General features: G+C 51.8%; 1 protein-coding gene across 1 annotated transcript in view; it reads left to right on the top strand.

Moving 5' to 3' along the window:
- Positions 1-1,810: 1,810 nt before the first annotated feature.
- tnip2 (TNFAIP3 interacting protein 2) overlaps positions 1,811-19,162 on the top strand; it is a 38,230-nt gene continuing 20,878 nt past the window's right edge. Inside the window, exons 1-2 of the mRNA XM_072515690.1 lie at positions 1,811-2,948; positions 16,965-17,273. Coding sequence (XP_072371791.1) covers positions 2,568-2,948; positions 16,965-17,273 — 690 coding nt within the window. The 5' untranslated portion in view covers positions 1,811-2,567. The remainder of the gene's footprint in view (positions 2,949-16,964; positions 17,274-19,162) is intronic.

Raw genomic sequence — 19,162 nt, 5'->3', positions numbered from 1 at the left:
GGCAGAGACTTTTTCCCCAGGTGGAACAAACCATTACAAGGGGACATAAATTTAAGGTGAAAGGTGGAAGATATAGGAGGGATATCAGAGGTAGGTTCTTTACCCAGAGAGTAGTGGGGGCATGGAATGCACTGCCTGTGGAAGTAGTTGAGTCGGGAACATTAGGGACCTTCAAGCAGCTATTGGATAGGTACATGGATTACGGTAAAATGATATAATGTAGATTTATTTGTTCTCAAGGGCAGCACGGTAGCATGGTGGTTAGCACAATTGCTTCACAGCTCCAGGGTCCCAGGTTCGATTCCAGCTTGGGTCACTGTCTGTGCGGAGTCTGCACGTCCTCCCCGTGTCTGCATGGGTTTCCTCCGGGTGCTCCGGTTTCCTCCCACAGTCCAAAGATGTGTGGGTTAGGTGAATTGGCCAATGATAAATTGCCCTTAATGTCCAAATTGCCCTTGGTGTTGGGTGGAGGTGTTGAGTTTGGGTAGGGTGCTCTTTACAAGAGCTGGTGCAGACTCAAAGGGCCGAATGGCCTCCTTCTGCACTGTAAATTCAATGATAATCTATGATTAATCTAGGACAAAGGTTCGGCACAATATCGTGGGCTGAAGGGCCTGTTCTGTGCTGTATTTTTCTATGTTCTAGAGGGGTTAATTACTAGGGGGCATAGGTTTAAGGTGAGAGGGGCAAGGTTTAGAGTAGATGTACGAGGCAAGTTTTTTATGCAGAGGGTAGTGGGTGCCTGGAACTCGCTACCAGAGGTGGTGGTGGAAGCAGGGACGAGAGTGACATTTAAGGGGCATCTTGACAAATACATGAATAGGATGGGAATAGAGGGATACGGACCCAGGAAGTGTAGAAGATTGTAGTTTAGTCGGGCAGCATGGTCGGCACGGGCTTGGAGGGCCGAAGGGCCTGTTCCTGTGCTGTACATTTCTTTGGGCACTGCCCCAACATAACAAAGAAGAACGGAAACGTCGCGACATTAAATCAGAATGTGAAAAGAGGCGTCAATAAAACAATCCAAGCCCTGTGGTGCCCAGTGGGCACAGCCGGCCGTTTACACAGATGTCCCCGGAGCTGCTGAGCACTTGCTTTCTGACTATGATGTGGAGATGCCGGCGTTGGACTGGGGTGGGCACAGTAAAAAGTCTTACAACACCAGGTTAAAGTCCAACAGGTTTGTTTCGAATCACTAGCTTTCGGAGCGCAACTCCTTCCTCAGGTGGATCACTATAGCAGGGGTGCATTTAAGATGAAGCTCGATAAACACACAAGGGAAAACAGGAATGAAGGGTAGACTGGTAGGGTGAGACGGTCAGGAGGCTGATGTGGAGCATCCGGGGGGGGGGGGGGGGGGTGCAGATCGATGCATTTTTTTTTTAAAAAACCTCATTTCCTGGAATTGACACATGAGAAAGAGGCAAACATTACGCAAGTAAATCAAATGATTCCAAGACGAATGCTTTTGAGTGTGTCCTCTGGGTTGGTGGGTTTATTTACATATCATTCCAGTAAAGTTTGCTGACAAATTGGCAATCCCACCAGCTCATTCCCCAGGAAATGTCCCGTTCTTTTCACCTTCATGTGAAACTGAAATGAAATGAACTCAAGGAGGCGTCGCTGTAACAGGGGAGCCGGCCCACAGACCAGCACAAAATAAAGAGAAACACAAGTTTATGATAATGTCTTCTCAAAGGATTGGGGAGCAGATTAAAGATTGAAAATCCCATGCTTAAAATTTAAAAAAAAACCCTGAATCCTCCTTGTGGGGACAGAGCAGGAAGCGTCAGAACGTCACAAGGTCCCTAAAGCCAAGTCCTTCCTTCCAGTCAGACACGTGTCATGGGGTTTAAACAAACTCTCGGTGGCTTTATTTCTGGATCACAAAAACCCTGGAGCTGTTCCCCAGAAATCCTCAATCCACACGTGCGGTAAACGGGGCGACTTGGGGCACTTTTTTCTGATCTAAGAGAGAGAGAGAGAGAGAGAAAAGTACGAGAAAAATCCGCAGAGAAGGAGGGGAATCCCCGAGAGGAAATTCCAAGTGGAGATGGAAAGCCAGCCATTGCGACATGAGAGGGAGCGGACGGAATGGATACATTCAGTCACTGCCCCTGGGGACGGACAGGCTGCACACTGACTACAGAGCCTCCTGGAGACAAGTCTGCTGTCAGCTTGGAGAATCCGAGAGATACATAGGCTGACTTTTGGGAACTTTCAGTGGAACTTTTTTTCTGGGCTGATTTACTGTCAGTTTCTGAGCTTGTTACAATCTGATTTAAACCTGAAACTGGCTGGCTTGAAGATTGAGGTTATTCATCAATCAGCTTTTAATATATATTGAAGATTAAGAAGGTTATTCATCAATCAGCTTTTTAATACACATTGAAGATTAAGAAGGTTATTGATCAGCTTTGATTCTAAATCTAAACTGTGGTCTGTTTTTGGCAACATTTTTGAGACATTTGCAACATTTGCTACAATGTCTCCATTCAGATAGTTTCCTCCGCTTGTTGCAGTCAGAGCCGACGCTACTTTGCTGCGGTTCACACACTCTGAGGACCATGTCTGTGGATAAGGAGGGGAAGGGGGAGCGTGTGCCCGGCTCCCCGGAGCTGCTGGAGCGGCTGCAGAAGGAGAACCGGCTGCTGAAGGGCCGGCTGCGGAGCTCGGGCACCATCAGTACTTTCTACCACGAAGCCCGGCAGGAGGTGGGCCAGCTCGGCCGGCAGCTGGCCCTGCAGGGCGGCCTGGTGCGGCAGCTGCAGGCTCGCCTGGCCGCCTACGAGGGCAGCAGCGCGGGGGGAGCCGGGCCCGAGGCCGCCCTCAGCTTCGGGCCCTCCGGCTCCCTGGTGGACTGTCTGCTCCAGGAGCTGGGCAAGGTGAAGCAGGAGCTGGCGGACTCGGCTGCGGCCTGGCAGCTGCAGAAGGAGAAACTGGAAAAGGTAACGGCACCCGGGGACCCCCCCCCCCCCTAACCTGTTACAGGGAGCAATGTGACCCAGGCCAGGGAGGGGGGGACACGGGGCTGGGGGTGGGGAGACGGGGCTGGGGGGGGGAGACGGGGCTGGGGGGGGGGGGGAGACGGGGCTGGGGGGGGGAGACGGGGCTGGGGGGGCGTGGGGGGGGGAGAGACGGGGCTGGGGGGGGGGGGGAGACGGGGCTGGGGGGGGGGGGGAGAGACGGGGCTGGGGGGGGGGGGGAGAGAGACGGGGCTGGGGGGGGGGGGGGGGAGAGACTGGGGGGGGGGGGGGAGAGACGGGGCTGGGGGGGGGGGGGGAGAGAGACGGGGCTGGGGGGGGGGGGGGGGAGAGACTGGGGGGGGGGGGGGGGAGAGACGGGGCTGGGGGGGGGGGGGGAGAGACGGGGCGGGGGGGGGGGGAGAGACGGGGCTGGGGGGGGGGGAGAGACGGGGCTGGGGGGGGGAGACGGGGCTGGGGGGGTAGACGAGGCTGGGGGTGGGTGGGTGGGGGGGGAGAGACGGGGGTGGGGGGGAGAGAGACGGGGCTGGGGGTGGGTGGGGGGGAGAGAGACGGGGCTGGGGGTGGGTGGGGGGGGAGAGAGACTGGGCTGGGGGTGGGTGGGGGGGGAGAGAGACGGGGCTGGGGGTGGGTGGGGGGGAGAGAGACGGGGCTGGGGGTGGGTGGGGGGGGGGGAGAGACGGGGCTGGGGGTGGGTGGGGGGGGAGAGAGACGTGGGTGGGGGGGGAGAGAGACGGGGCTGGGGGTGGGTGGGGGGGAGAGAGACGGGGCTGGGGGGGGGGGGGAGACGGGGCTGGGGGGGGGGGGAGACGGGGCTGGGGGGGGGGGGAGACGGGGCTGGGGGGGGGGGGGAGAGAGACGTGGGTGGGGGGGGGAGAGAGACGGGGCTGGGGGTGGGTGGGGGGGAGAGAGACGGGGCTGGGGGTGGGTGGGGGGGGGGAGAGACGGGGCTGGGGGTGGGTGGGGGGGGAGAGAGACGTGGGTGGGGGGGGGAGAGAGACGGGGCTGGGGGTGGGTGGGGGGGAGAGAGACGGGGCTGGGGGTGGGTGGGGGGGGAGAGAGACTGGGCTGGGGGTGGGTGGGGGGGGAGAGACGGGGCTGGGGGTGGGTGGGGGGGGAGAGACGGGGCTGGGGGTGGGTGGGGGGGGAGAGAGACGTGGGTGGGGGGGGAGAGAGACGGGGCTGGGGGTGGGTGGGGGGGGAGAGAGACGGGGCTGGGGGTGGGTGGGGGGGGAGAGAGACTGGGCTGGGGGTGGGTGGGGGGGGAGAGAGACTGGGCTGGGGGTGGGTGGGGGGGGAGAGACGGGGCTGGGGGTGGGTGGGGGGGGAGAGACGGGGCTGGGGGTGGGTGGGGGGGGAGAGACGGGGGTGGGTGGGGGGGAGAGACGGGGCTGGGGGTGGGTGGGGGGGGAGACGAGGCTGGGGGGTGGGGGGGGAGACGGGGGGGCTGGGGGGAGACGGGGGGTGCTGGGGGAAGACGGGGGTGGGGAGGCTGGGGGGAGACGGGGGTGGGGGAGGCTGGGGGGAGACGGGGGGTGCTGGGGGGGAGACGGGGATGGGGGTGGGGGTGGGGGGAGACTGGGGGGGGGGAGGCTGGGTGGGGGGGAGACTGGGCTGAGAGGAGAAGCAGCACTGACAGCTTCAAATAGTCTGCAAAAAGCTTCATGTATTTAAGATAACGGGGGGGGGGGAGAGAGACCCCCATCCATTTCCCAACCAGTTGCCTGGGACAACACTCTGAGCCCTGCCTCAGCAGCTTGTCTGACCCCCGGCACTGGCACTCCTGGTGTCTAAGCTGACAAAGTGAAATTTCCTATGGAAACCAGAGGCCCAGATTGTGGCGTTATGTTTGCCTGTGTGTGTGTGTGTGTGTTGCGCCTGTGTGTGTGTGTGTGTGTGTTGCACCTGTGTGTGTGTGTGTGTGTTGCACCTGTGTGTGTGTGTGTGTTGCGCCTGTGTGTGTGTGTGTTTGCGCCTGTGTGTGTGTGTTGCGCCTGTGTGTGTGTGTGTGTTGCGCCTGTGTGTGTGTGTGTGTTGCGCCTGTGTGTGTGTGTGTGTTGCGCCTGTGTGTGTGTGTGTGTTGCGCCTGTGTGTGTGTGTGTGTTGCGCCTGTGTGTGTGTGTGTGTTGCGCCTGTGTGTGTGTGTGTGTTGCGCCTGTGTGTGTGTGTGTGTTGCGCCTGTGTGTGTGTGTGTGTTGCGCCTGTGTGTGTGTGTTGCGCCTGTGTGTGTGTGTTGCGCCTGTGTGTGTGTGTTGCGCCTGTGTGTGTGTGTTGCGCCTGTGTGTGTGTGTTGCGCCTGTGTGTGTGTGTTGCGCCTGTGTGTGTGTGTTGCGCCTGTGTGTGTGTGTTGCGCCTGTGTGTGTGTGTTGCGCCTGTGTGTGTGTGTTGCGCCTGTGTGTGTGTTGCGCCTGTGTGTGTGTTGCGCCTGTGTGTGTGTGTGTTGCGCCTGTGTTGCGTGTGTGTGTGTGTTGCGCCTGTGTGTGTGTGTTGCGCCTGTGTGTGTGTGTTGCGCCTGTGTGTGTGTGTTGCGCCTGTGTGTGTGTGTTGCGCCTGTGTGTGTGTGTTGCGCCTGTGTGTGTGTGTTGCGCCTGTGTGTGTGTGTTGCGCCTGTGTGTGTGTGTTGCGCCTGTGTGTGTGTGTTGCGCCTGTGTGTGTGTGTTGCGCCTGTGTGTGTGTGTTGCGCCTGTGTGTGTGTGTTGCGCCTGTGTGTGTGTGTTGCGCCTGTGTGTGTGTGTTGCGCCTGTGTGTGTGTGTTGCGCCTGTGTGTGTGTGTTGCGCCTGTGTGTGTGTGTTGCGCCTGTGTGTGTGTGTTGCGCCTGTGTGTGTGTGTTGCGCCTGTGTGTGTGTGTTGCGCCTGTGTGTGTGTGTTGCGCCTGTGTGTGTGTGTTGCGCCTGTGTGTGTGTGTTGCGCCTGTGTGTGTGTGTTGCGCCTGTGTGTGTGTGTTGCGCCTGTGTGTGTGTGTTGCGCCTGTGTGTGTGTGTTGCGCCTGTGTGTGTGTGTTGCGCCTGTGTGTGTGTGTTGCGCCTGTGTGTGTGTGTTGCGCCTGTGTGTGTGTGTTGCGCCTGTGTGTGTGTGTTGCGCCTGTGTGTGTGTGTTGCGCCTGTGTGTGTGTGTTGCGCCTGTGTATGTGTGTTGCGCCTGTGTATGTGTGTGTTGCGTGTGTGTTGCGCCTGTGTGTGTGTGTGTGTGTGTGTGTGTTGCGCCTGTGTGTGTGTGTGTGTGTGTGTGTGTTGCGCCTGTGTGTGTGTGTGTGTGTGTGTGTGTTGCGCCTGTGTGTGTGTGTGTGTTGCGCCTGTGTGTGTGTGTGTGTGTGTGTGTGTTGCGCCTGTGTGTGTGTGTGTGTGTGTGTTGCGCCTGTGTGTGTGTGTGTGTGTGTGTTGCGCCTGTGTGTGTGTGTGTGTGTTGCGCCTGTGTGTGTGTGTGTGTTGCGCCTGTGTGTGTTGCGCCTGTGTGTGTGTTGCGCCTGTGTGTGTGTGTGTGTGTGTGTGTGTGTGTGTGTGTGTGTGTGTGTGTGTGTGTGTGTGTGTGTGTGTGTGTGTGTGTGTGTGTGTGTGTGTGTGTGTGTGTGTGTGTGTGTGTGTGTGTGTGTGTGTGTGTGTGTGTGTGTGTGTGTGTGTGTGTGTGTGTGTGTGTGTGTGTGTGTGTGTGTGTGTGTGTGTGTGTGTGTGTGTGTGTGTGTGTGTGTGTGTGTGTGTGTGTGTGTGTGTGTGTGTGTGTGTGTGTGTGTGTGTGTGTGTGTGTGTGTGTGTGTGTGTGTGTGTGTGTGTGTGTGTGTGTCGCGCGCATGTGTGTGTGTGTGTGTCGCGCGCATGTGTGTGTGTGTGTGTCGCGCGCATGTGTGTGTGTGTGTGTCGCGCGCATGTGTGTGTGTGTGTGTGTGTGTGTGTGTGTGTGTGTCGCGCGCATGTGTGTGTGTGTGTGTGTGTGTGTGTGTGTGTCGCGCGCATGTGTGTGTGTGTGTGTGTGTGTGTGTGTGTGTCGCGCGCATGTGTGTGTGTGTGTGTGTGTGTGTGTGTGTGTCGCGCGCATGTGTGTGTGTGTGTGTGTGTGTGTGTGTGTGTCGCGCGCATGTGTGTGTGTGTGTGTGTGTGTGTGTGTGTGTCGCGCGCATGTGTGTGTGTGTGTGTGTGTGTGTGTGTGTGTCGCGCGCATGTGTGTGTGTGTGTGTGTGTGTGTGTGTGTGTCGCGCGCATGTGTGTGTGTGTGTGTGTGTGTGTGTGTGTGTCGCGCGCATGTGTGTGTGTGTGTGTGTGTGTGTGTGTGTGTCGCGCGCATGTGTGTGTGTGTGTGTGTGTGTGTGTGTGTGTCGCGCGCATGTGTGTGTGTGTGTGTGTGTGTGTGTGTGTGTCGCGCGCATGTGTGTGTGTGTGTGTGTGTGTGTGTGTGTGTCGCGCGCATGTGTGTGTGTGTGTGTGTGTGTGTGTGTGTGTCGCGCGCATGTGTGTGTGTGTGTGTGTGTGTGTGTGTGTGTGTCGCGCGCATGTGTGTGTGTGTGTGTGTGTGTGTGTGTGTGTCGCGCGCATGTGTGTGTGTGTGTGTGTGTGTGTGTGTGTGTCGCGCGCATGTGTGTGTGTGTGTGTGTGTGTGTGTGTGTGTCGCGCGCATGTGTGTGTGTGTGTGTGTGTGTGTGTGTGTGTCGCGCGCATGTGTGTGTGTGTGTGTGTGTGTGTGTGTGTGTCGCGCGCATGTGTGTGTGTGTGTGTGTGTGTGTGTGTGTGTCGCGCGCATGTGTGTGTGTGTGTGTGTGTGTGTGTGTGTGTCGCGCGCATGTGTGTGTGTGTGTGTGTGTGTGTGTGTGTGTGTCGCGCGCATGTGTGTGTGTGTGTGTGTGTGTGTGTGTGTGTCGCGCGCATGTGTGTGTGTGTGTGTGTGTGTGTGTGTGTGTCGCGCGCATGTGTGTGTGTGTGTGTGTGTGTGTGTGTGTGTCGCGCGCATGTGTGTGTGTGTGTGTGTGTGTGTGTGTGTGTCGCGCGCATGTGTGTGTGTGTGTGTGTGTGTTGCGCGCGCATGTGTGTGTGTGTGTGTGTGTGTGTGTTGCGCGCGTGCGCGCGCTGTCTCCATGACCACTTTACGTAATGCACCGTCCGTGAATCACTTTGCGATCAATAGGCCACAGAAATATATACAAGCAAATAAGTGGTTCGTTGAGGGAAGGGACCTGTGGCCTTCAAGACCCGGCTGTGTGACTCCTGCTCCCCACCAAAGCCCTGGAGTTGAATTGTCCCTGAAGTGGTTGGCAAGAGACCCCGTTGTGTCCAGCAGTTCACCAGCAGATTGTTCAAAGCTGGCCCAATCTCGCCTGAGACGCCCACCTCCTGAGGAGGAAGGAACAGTCAGTATCTTTATTTTAAGGAGCAGTAAAAGAGAAGTTGTTGCATTTTTGTTCCTTATTTAAAAGTCAACCAGATTACAGTTCACACAGAAGGAACCGCTTTTATGACATGGTTTTCCCCATTGGGGAGGGAGGGGGGGGGGGGGGGAACTTGCATTTCTATAGCACCTCTCACCCCCATGTCCCAGCGCACTTCACAGCCAATGAAGTACTTTTAAAGTCTGATCACTGTTGTAATATAGACAATGCAGCAATGATGTACAGCCAGAATGGATTTCCAATCCTTGTTGATGTACACAATTTACCGGAACACCACTTGCATGGAGTTGTATTTTTCCGAGAGGTTTGATCTGTTGCCTGAAGCCCTTGATGTCAGGGAATCCTAGCAATCACATTTTCATAAATTCCACAGTTGTGCTCTTGCCCGCCCCCAATTCTATCCTCAGTGGAGCCCAACAAATAACGAACTGGATACATATAAGGAGGCCATTCAGCCCATCGAGTCTGCACCGGCCCTTGGAAAGAGCACTCTACTTAAGCCCACACCCCCACCCTATCCCCGTAACCCAGCAACCCCACCTGACCTTTTTTGGACACTAAGGGCAATTTAGCATGGGCAATCCACCTAACCTGCACATCTTTGGACTGTGGGAGGAAACCGGAGCACCCGGAGGAAACCCACGCAGACAAGGGGAGAACGTGCAGACTCCGCACAGACAGTGACCCAAGCTGGGAATCGAACCTGAGACCCTGGAGCTGTGAAGCAATTGTGCGATCCACAATGCTACCGTGCTGCCCCAAGATCATGACCAGATGATCTTTTTATTGTGACGTGGATGGAGGGAATGAACTGGACACTGGACAAAATGGCGGCCTCCTGCGCTGTAACAATTCTGTGAAAGAGGTTTCTGCTGAATTCCCTGTTGAATTTACGAGCAACTGACTTACATTTATGGCCCCTAGTTTTGGTCTCTCTCACAAGTGGGAACATCATCTTCACATCTAACCAGGCCACGATTTGGTTATCCCTCTTTTTTTTTTTTTTTCCAGTGAAAAGAGCCACAGTCTGTTTGAGGGATGATTGCCTACCTCGGTAAGGCTGAGGGCGAGGCATCCTCCTCAGCAGAGGGGATGGCAACATGAGAGACAGACAACTAAGAATGAGCCACCTAACATCCCACCCCTTGTGGGAACGATGCTGTCTGCTGTGTCAGGGAAACAATGTTGAGCAACAACATTACCTGATAATAAATGATATTCAGGGTCATTTGATCAAATGACTAATATCAGGTGAAGGCACTTGTCTTCTGGTAAATATCCACCCATTCATCATTACTTGTTCGAAAACTAGTCATATCAATCTAGCTGACCATGAATACCACAAGACCTCATCATAGCTCATTTCCTTGTGTCACCACTCGCACCCAATGTCAAGTTTTCTCATACGAAGAAAGAACAAATTTACATTTACAGAGCACATTTCGTGACCTTAGGACAACCCAAAGCACTTTGAGGTTCTGCTGAACCGTTGTCACTTGTAATGCAGGCAACATAGCAGCCAATCTGCAGACAGGAAGCTCCCACGATCTTCGATGAGATAATGACCAGTTATTTTACTTGAGTGATGTTGGTTGAGGGTTAACTATTGTCCGGGACACCATGGAGAACTCCTTTACTCTTCTTTGAAAAGTAGCCCTCCTGGAATTTTCGATATCCTCCTCAAAGGCTACTTCGTCGAACAGTTGAGAGCCAGCCATGTTGGTCATGTTTCAAATACATAATGTGATATTCAAACAGCACTGGAAATAAGATGACATTATGGCCCTTTCAAAACCAAGTCCCTTTGAACCGTGAAAACTGGGGGGTACATCAGGGATATTAGTAATGGTTAGTGAACTAATAACTCCGAGGTCTGGGCTAATGTTTCTGAGTTCAAGGTCCAGTATGGAGCTGGGAAATTTTATTCCAAATTAATTCTATTAAGTGGATTTGAAGCTAGTATCAGTAATTGTGACCATGAAATTATTGGATTGCAGTTTTAAAATATCTGGTTACAAATGTCCTTTAAGGACAATCTGCTATCCTTGCCTCGCCTGGACTATATGTGACTCCATATCAACAGGTAGGGAGCCAACTTTAATGCCCTCAGTATTAAAGTAAGGCGCTCAGTTGTATCGGGATGGGCAATGATGCCGGCCTTGCCAGGAATGCCTATTCCTTGTCCCGAATTGGATTGTGTCCACCGAATTGTAGAATCCCTACGTGCAGGAGGCCACCGAGTCTGCAGCGGCCCTCGAAAAGAGACCCCTTCCTCAGTCCACTTCCCCCACCCTATCTCCGTAACCCCACCTAACCCTTTTTGATTTGATTTGATTTATTATTGTCGCATGTATTAACATAGAACATTACAGCGCAGTACAGGCCCTTCAGCCCTCGATGTTGCGCCGACCTGTGAAACCACTCTAAAGCCACTCTAAATTTACACTATTCCCTTATCGTCCATATGTCTATCCAATGACCATTTGAATACCCTTGGTGTTGGCGAGTCCACTACTGTTGCAGGCAGGGCATTCCACGCCCTTACTACTCTGAGTAAAGAACCTACCTCTGACGTCTGTCTTATATCTATCTCCCCTCAATTTAAAGCTATGTCCCCCTCATGCTAGACATCACCATCCGAGGAAGAAGGCTCTCACTGTCCACCCTATCCAATCCTCTGATCATCTTGTATGTCTCAATTAAGTCACCTCTTAAACCTTCTTCTCTCTAACGAAAACAGCCTCAAGTCCCTCAGCCTTTCCTCATAAGATCTTCCCTCCATACCAGGCAACATTCTGGTAAATCCCCTCTGCACCCTTTCCAATGCTTCCACATCCTTCCTATAATGTGGCGACCAGAATTGCACGCAATATTCTAAATGCGGCCGCACCAGAGTTTTGTACAGCTGCAACATGACCTCATGGCTCCGAAACTCAATCCCTCTACCAATAAAAGCTAACACACCGTACGCCTTCTTAACAACCCTCTCAACCTGAGTGGCAACTTTCAGGGATCTATGTACATGGACACCGAGATCTCTCTGCTCATCCACACTGCCAAGAATCTTACCATTAGCCCAGTACTCGGTCTTCCTGTTATTCCTTCCAAAATGAATCACCTCACACTTTTCTGCATTAAACTCCATTTGCCACCTCTCAGTCCAGCGCTGCAGCTTATCTATGTCCCTCTGTAACTTGTAACATCCTTCCGCACTGTCCACAACTCCACCGACTTTAGTGTCATCTGCAAATTTACTCACCAATCCTTCTACGCCCTCCTCCAGGTCATTTATAAAAATGACAAACAGCAGTGGCCCCAAAACAGATCCTTGTGGTACACCACTAGTAACTGGACTCCAGTCTGAACACTTCCCATCAACCACCACCCTTTGTCTTCTTCCAGCTAGCCAATTTCTGATCCAAACTGCTAAATCTCCCTGAATCCCATGCTTCCGTATTTTCTGCAGTAGCCTACCGTGGGGAACCTTATCAAACGCTTTACTGAAATCCATATACACCACATCAACTACTTTACCCTCATCCACCTGTTTGGTCACCTTCTCAAAGAACTCAATAAGGTTTGTGAGGCACGACCTACCCTTCACGAAACCGTGTTGACTATGTCTAAACAAATTATTCCTTTCCAGATCATTATACACCCTATCTCTTATAAACCTTTCCAAGATTTTGCCCACAACAGAAGTAAGGCTCACTGGTCTATAGTTACCGGGGTTGTCTCTACTCCCCTTCTTGAACAAGGGGACAACATTTGCTATCCTCCAGTCTTCTGGCACTATTCCTGTTGACAAAGATGACTTAAAGATCAAAGCCAAAGGCTCAGCAATCTCCTCCCTAGCTTCCCAAAGAATCCTAGGATAAATCCCATCCGGCCCAGGGGACTTATCTATTTTCACCCTTTCCAGAATTGTTAACACCTCCTCCTTATGAACCTCAAGTCCTTCTAGTCTAATAGCCTGAATCTCAGTATTCTCCTCGACAACATTGTCTTTTTCCTGTGTGAATACTGACGAAAAATATTCATTTAGCACCTCTCCTATCTCGTCGGACTCCAAGCACAACGTCCCACTATTGTCCTTGACTGGCCCTACTCTTTTACCCTAGTCATTCTTTTATTCCTGATATATCTATAGAAAGCTTTAGGGTTATCCTTGATCCTACCTGCCAAAGACTTCTCATGTCCCCTCCTGGCTCTTCTTAGCTCTCTTTAGGTCCTTCCTAGCTAACTTGTAACTCTCGAGCGCCCTTACTGAACCTTCATGTCTCATCTTTACATAAGCCTCCTTTTTCCTCTTGACAAGTGTTTCGACTGCCTTAGTAAACCACGGTTCCCTCGCTCGACCACTTCCTCCCTGCCTGACAGGCACATACTTATCAAGGACACGCAGTAGCTGTTCCTTGAACAAGCTCCACATTTCCATTGTGCCCATCCCCTGCAGTTTTCCTCTCCATCCGATGCATCCTAAGTCTTGCCTTATCGCATCATAATTGCCTTTCCCCCAGATATAACTCTTGCCCTGCGGTACATACCTATCCCTTTCCATCGCTAAAGTAAACGTAATCGAATTGTGGTCACTATCACCTAAGTGCTCACCTACCTCCAAATCTAACACCTGTCCTGGTTCATTACCCAGTACCAAATCCAATACGGCCTCGCTTCTCGTTGGCCTATCTACATATTGTGTCAGGAAACCCTCCTGCACACACTGGACAAAAACGGACCCATCTAAAGTACTCAACTATAGCGTTTCCAGTCAATATTTGGAAAGTTAAAGTCCCCCATAACAACTACCCTGTTGCTTTCGCTCCTATCCAGAATCATCTTTGCAATCCTTTTCCTCTACATCTCTGGAACTTTTCGGAGGCCTATAGAAAACCCCTAACAGGGTGACCTCTCCTTTCCTGTTTCTAACCTCAGCCCATACTACCTCAATTGACGAGTCCTCATCAAACGTCCTTTCTGCCACCGTAATACTGTCCTTGACTAACAATGCCACCCTTCCCCCTCTTTTACCACCTTCCCTGAGCTTACTGAAATATCTAAACCCCGGCACCTGCAACAACCATTCCTGTCCCTGCTCTATCCATGTCTCCGAAATGGCCACAACATCGAAGTCCCAGGTACCAACCCATGCCCCAAGTTCACCCACCTTATTCCGGATGCTCCTGGCATTGAAGAAGACACACTTTAAACCACCTTCCTGCATGCCGGTACACTTCTGTAACTTTAAAACCTTACTCATGTCCTCACTACTCAACCTCCTGCATACTGGAGTTACAATTCAGGTTCCCAAGCCCCTGCTGAACTAGTTTAAACCCTCCCGAAGAGCATTAGCAAATTTCCCCCCCAGGATATTGGTACCCCTCTGGGCCAGGTGTAGACCATCCCGTTTGTAGAAGTCCCACCGACCCCAGAATGAGCCCCAGTTATCCAGAAATCTGAAACCCTCCCTCCTGCACCATCCCTGTAGCCACGCGTTCAACTCCTCAGTGAAAAGTATTGTTTCTTGCATGCTGTACAAACAATGCACCGTACATAGGGAAGGAAGGAGTGACTGCAGAATATAATGTTCCAGTTATAGCAAGGTGTAGAGAAAAGATCAACTTAATACGAGGTAGGTCCATTCAAACGTCTGATGGCAGTAGGGAAGAAGCTGTTCTTTCGTCGGTTGGTACGTGACCTCAAACTTTGGTATCTTTTTCCTGACGGAAGAAGGTGGAAGAGAGTATGTCCGGGGTGCGTGGGGTCCTTAATTATGCTGGCTGCCTTTCTGAGGCAGCTGGAATTATAGACAGAGTCAATGGATGGGAGGCTGGTTTGCGCGATGGACTGGGCTACATTCACAACCTTTTGTAGTTTCCTGCGGTCTTGGGCAGAGCAGGCTCCATACCAAGCTGTGTTACAACCAGAAAGAATGCTTTCTATGGTGCATCTGTAGAAGTTGGTGAGGGTCGTAGCTGACATGCCACATTTCCTTAGTCTTCTGAGAAAGTAGAGTCATTGGTGGGCTTTCTTAACTATAGAGTCGGCATGGGGGGACCAGGACAGGCTGTTGGTCCCCCCACTTCTTTATGCACCGAGTGGTTAGACCCTGGAACTCGCTCTCAAAGACGTGGCTAAGGCAAACATCACTTCAGGGGAAGCTAGATAAATGCATGTGGAAGGAAAGAATAGAAGGATATGCTGATGGGGTTAGATCAAGTAAAGCGAGCAAGGCCATAAGACATAGGAACAGAATTAGGCCACTCGGCCCATCGAGTCTGCTTTGCCATTCAATCATGGCTGATATTTTCTCATCCCCATTCTCCTGCCTTCTCCCCATAATGCTTGATCCCCTCATTAATCAAGAACCTATCTATCTCTGTCTTGAAGACACTCCGTGATTTGGCCTCCACAGCCTTCTGCGGCAAGAGTTCCACAGATTCACCGCCCTCTGGCTGAAGAAATTCCTCCTCATCTCTGTTTTTAAAAAAAAATTTTGGAGAGAACCCAATTATTTTTTTTCTAATTATGGGGCAATTTAGCGTGACCAATCCACGTAACCTGCACATTTTGGGTTGTGGGGGTGAAACCCACGCAGACATGGGGAGAATGTGCAAACTCCACACGGACAGTGACCCAGGGCCAGGATTCAAACCCGGGTCCTCGGCGCCGCAGTCCCAGTGCTAACCACTGCCCCACATGCCGCCCCCTCGTCTCTGTTTTAAAGGATCGTCCCTTTAGTCTGAGATTGTGTCCTCTGCTTCTAGTTTTTCCTACAAGCCGAAACATCCTCTCCACATCCACTCTATCCAGACCTCGCAGTATCCTGTAAGTTTCAATAAGATCCCCTCTCATCCTTCTAAACTCCAACGAGTACAGATCCAGAGTCCTCAACCGTTCCTCATACGACAAGCTCTTAATTCCAGGCATCATTCTTGTGAACCTCCTCTGGACCCTTTCCAAGGTCAACACGTCCTTCCTTAGATTCGGGGCCCAGAATTGATCACAATACTCCAAATGGGGTCTGACCAGAGCCTTATACAGCCTCAGAAGTACATCCCTGGTCTTGTATTCTAGCCCTCTCGACATGAATGCTAACATCGTGGAAGATAAACACTGGCAGGAATCACTTGGGCAAAATGGCCTGTTTCTGTGCTGTGAGCTACATTTATTTATAAGGCTTAATTCAAACGATTGGATAATTCACCTAGCCCCACTGGCAGCACACTCGCTCCTCAGCTAGAAGGTCATGGCTTCACACTCCACTTCTGAGCTTGAACAGATGATCTCAGCTGCCACTACACTGCAGTCCAGAGGGAACGCTGCGTTTTTGAAGGTGCCTCCTCTTGGTGGGATGTTAAAAACCAAGGCTTTTCCCGGGTGGATGCAAAAGATCCCATGGTCCTATTTTGAAAAACAAAATTGAGAGTTCCTAGATATCCTGGCCAACATTTATCCCTTTACCAACTGCTGTCTGTGGGAGCTTGCTGTGTATAAAATGGCTGCCCTTTTTGTTGTCTCCAAAACAATAGGGGCTGCATTTTAATTGATTGGCTGGGACGGGCTTCCGGACATCCCAAGGATGTAAATTGTGTTAAGATGCCAGCTTGTTCGTCCTTTTACTGTCTTAAGTGCTTCGTATCCAATACATTACTCAGCTGGTGCCAACGGTGCTCTTGTTGCTCACAGGCCTTGAGCAAGCTTTGAAAAAATACTAACAGTAATGGAGAGGATTCTTAACCATGGGTAATTTGATAACGTTTAGTCAGACAGGTAAAACTACTTAACAAAGACAGTGATTATAAAAATTACTGACGAGAGGGAAATATAAATTGAAGTACTTAGGGTGGAGAAGGAAACTAGTTTGGGACATTCTTTTACCGTGAAGTACAGAGTAGGGCTTCGATACTCAGTGAGTGACAGCTCAGTGTGTTGCAAATCGAAGGCTGAGGTTAGTCTGGAATTTTGGAAGTTGCTGAATATGGCGTCTGATTAGAATGCCCAAACTAATTAATTCCTGGAATGTGGTGTGGTTAGTGATGCCCATCCCCAAAGGTCCTTTGGAAAATGGTGAGCTGTCTCCTTAAACCACTGTAATTCATGTGGTGTAGGTACTCCCGTAGTGCTGTTAGGGAGGGAATTCTAGGTTTATGACCAAGTAACAGCGGCACAGTGGGGGGGAAAAAATGCATTTCTTTAGTGCCTTTCAGGACATCCTGCGTGGCCATTTGTAATGTGGGAATCCCCGCAATGTACACACCTAGCTGCAGAAAGATCTAACAGGTAATCAGGATTTAATGATGTTGGTTGAGAAATGCATATTGGCCAAGGGAAAACTCCCCAGCTTTCCTTTGAAATAGCGGCACAATAGGATCTCTTACATCCACCCCGAGGACAGACTGATCCTCAATTGGACGGCACCTCGGACGATGAATCTCTCCCGAGTGTTGCACTGAGAGTGTCGGCCTAGAGGATGTGCTCAAGTGTCTGGAGTGGGAATTGAACCCGTGACCTTGTGACACAAAGCAAGAGTGCTACCCACTGTGCAACCTGGTCAGTTGTTGAATGAAACTAATTGACCTGTCCTTCTTCCTTCACCCCATTGAAGGATCTACAGGCGGTTGAACTGCGCTTGAAGGAGAAGGAACGAGAAGTGGAACAAATAGTGGGCAGCCCGCAGCACGAGAAGGATGGCGAGATTGCCAGGCTGCGCCACGCCCTGCAGGAGAAGGACAGATTTCACGCCACCCGGGAGCTGTGGTGTCGTTCGTTGGCGGGCGAGACAGAAAAGCTTCAGCAACGCCTTGCCAGCACGGCCGACATGTGCCAGCAGCTGTCACGCCAGTTGGAGGAGCAACGGGCAAAAAATGGTCATGGTGTGGAGAAGGAACTGTGTGCCACAAAGCAGAATGTTAAGGTAAATATGGTGTTATGTCCAGGATGGGTTTCAGTCGCCTAACTGGGGAGAGGTTCAATGGCTGAATATCACTAACTGGGGAGGGGCATTCCGAGCCCGGCCCAACTGAGAGAGACCCATTCGGATTGGGGCTGAAGATCCAACAGGTCCCAACACCCTTTCACTGAAGTTCAGCCATAGCTGTCCTGCATACACCCTGTCAGGGGTGGGTCTGAACAGGTCAAAGGTCGAGAGTTTGCATGTTTACTGTTGTATGGAGGGGAGATTCGGTATGGAGGGGAGATTCAGTATCAAGAGAACGGAATATTCAAATTTTTTTACATTATAAGTTTAGAGCACCCAATTCATTTTGTTTCCAATTAAGGGGCACTTTAGCATGGCCAATCCACCTCCCCTGCACATCTTTGGGTTGTGGGGGTGAGACCCACGCAGACATGGGGAGATTGTGCAAACTCCACATGGACAGTGACCCGGGACCGGGATCGATCCCGGGTCCCTCCCGCCGTGAGGCAGCAGGAATATTCACATCTTTATCAGCAGCACACCAGTCAACGGTGTGGTTCGGGGAAACTAGATTCAACAGTCCCTCTGCTCTCGAATTGTGAACTTGGAAAAAATATCTCCCATCCCCAATTGAGTGGAAAACGTTAACACTGCTCTCTAATTCGTGGCTTCACAGTTCTTTCTCTTTGCCTGTCTCGCTGTCTTTCTCTCTCGATCCATGACTCCTTTTTTTTCTCTTTCTTTCCTTCTCACTTCTGTTTCTCTCTCTCGCACTACCCATGTGAGTGTTAACCATTTAACAATCCCCTTTAACTCGCTGTCTTTAAGTGAGAATGTCGGAGCTTGAACGGGGCTATTGTATCTTGGCATCGGTGTGAGGCATCAGCTCTTCCCTTTATTTCCAAGATGAGAGTTTTGTTGAAGGATGCTTTGGTGAGTGCCTGTGAAATTGCAACAATTGGTAGATTTCGGATCTCCAGGCTCCTCGCCTGATCTGCTGTAACGTTCGTGAACCCCACGCTCTAGCAGACGCAGGTCAGACCTGCAGAGTGCAGCATGGCATCCAATCCTGAAGCACCCAGAACCTAACTCTAAAACATTGACAAGCCGCTTACACATACCTCCTGGACCGTCGCAGCTGTTTGAACTTGAACAACTTGTAAAAAATTTTAAAAGGGTGAATTAGTGGTCAGCAAAATATTCACCTGAAAAATATGTTTCCCAAGGGATAGGTTTGAAATTTCCCAGGCGCAGACCAATGAGATTTACTTCTAGTGAGCTGCCAAACCCAGTCCTGCCTGGATTCAACCTTCCGAGCAAAGGGTGCTCCACCCTTAATAGAATCATAGAATTTACAGTGCAGAAGGAGGCCATTAGGCCCATCAAGTCTGCACCCTTGGAAAGAGCACCCCACCCATGCCCACACCTCCACCCTATCCCCGCAACCCAGTAACCCCACTTAATCTTTTTGGACATTAAGGGGCAATTTAGCATGGCCAACGCACCTAACCTGCACATCTTTGGACTGTGGGAGGAAACCGGAGCGCCCGGAGGAAACCCACGCACACACGGGGAGAACATGCAGACTCCGCACGGACAGTGACCCAAGCCGGGAATCAAACCTGGGACCCTGGAGCTGTGAAGCAATTGTGCTTCTGCCTGGCTGAGGGCATTCACCAAATAAATAAATGTTAGCTGCTCTCGCAAATTAACTGACGATGTAACGTGTGGACTTTCCCATCCTCGATCTTATCTGATTTGATTAATGTTGGGACTTTCCAACAACCGGAAAAGAAGGTTACACAAAGATAGTTCTAAATGTAACTGTACCACATGCACCAGGTTATTGTTAACCTTCCGAATGACACAGTTTTGGTCGTGTCTGC

Source organism: Scyliorhinus torazame, chromosome 9 (assembly GCF_047496885.1).
Source record: "Scyliorhinus torazame isolate Kashiwa2021f chromosome 9, sScyTor2.1, whole genome shotgun sequence".
Taxonomy (NCBI): Eukaryota; Metazoa; Chordata; class Chondrichthyes; order Carcharhiniformes; family Scyliorhinidae; genus Scyliorhinus; species Scyliorhinus torazame.
This window is presented reverse-complemented; position numbering and strand designations above follow the sequence as displayed.